The sequence below is a fragment of the Eimeria tenella genome, genomic scaffold (assembly GCF_000499545.2).
Source record: "Eimeria tenella Houghton genomic scaffold, Eth_scaff1791, whole genome shotgun sequence".
NCBI classification, from domain to species: Eukaryota; Apicomplexa; class Conoidasida; order Eucoccidiorida; family Eimeriidae; genus Eimeria; species Eimeria tenella.
The window spans coordinates 3,560-4,259 of record NW_013541621.1 but is presented as its reverse complement, the minus strand read 5'-3'; the positions used below and the strand labels follow the sequence as shown (position 1 = coordinate 4,259).

Genomic DNA, 700 nt, shown 5'->3' with positions numbered 1-700 from the left:
CCCTGCTGGCTTTTGCTGATATTGCTGCAGGAGGGGGGCCCCCAGAGGAAGCTTTGGCAGCCGAAGGGGCCCCCCGGTCTCTTCCTTTGCAGCTTTCTGGCGGGTGCAGGCAGCAGCTAAGGACAGACACTCAGACCAAACTCAAGCACAACCAGCGGCACCCCCCCCGCCACCGTCAGCAGCAAGAGCACAGAAAGCAGCAGCAGCAGCAGCAGCAGCAGCAGCAGCCGCAGCAGCAAAAGCAGCAAGTGCCAGCTCGTTCTCGGCAGCCAAGCCAGCAAAGGCACCATTCACAACAGCAATCGCTGGAGCAGCAGCAGCTTCAGCAGCAGCAGCCGCAGCAGCAGCTGCAGAAGCAACCGCAGCAGCAGCACAAGCAGCAGCAGCCGCAGCTGCAGCCGCAGCTGCAGCAGCAGCAGCAGCAGCAGAAACAACAGCAGCGCCTGAAGCAGCAGCATCCGGTGCTTCCACACCCACCTAGCCCGCCTCAGCAGCAGCAGCAGGTTCTCGATCAACAGGAACAGCAGGACCCGCCGCCGCCGCAGCAGCAGCAGCAGCAGCTGCTGCTGCAGCCGCCGCAGATGGGAGCGGCCCCCAGCTCTTCGGCTGCCCCCCTGGAGCTGTCGTGTTTGCCTGAAGACTTTCTTGAGGGCCTTCGGGCAATTGACGAAGTCAAGAAGCACCGAGAGGCTGGCAGGCA

General features: G+C 63.4%; 1 protein-coding gene across 1 annotated transcript in view; it reads left to right on the top strand.

Annotated features, from left to right (window-relative positions):
• Positions 1 to 30: 30 nt before the first annotated feature.
• Positions 31 to 700, top strand: part of ETH_00036835 (NLI interacting factor-like phosphatase domain-containing protein, putative) — a gene marked incomplete at both ends in the record, with an annotated part of 4,183 nt that continues 3,513 nt past the window's right edge. The window contains one exon of the mRNA XM_013373846.1: positions 31 to 671. Within this exon, the coding sequence (XP_013229300.1) occupies positions 31 to 671 (641 nt within the window). The remainder of the gene's footprint in view (positions 672 to 700) is intronic.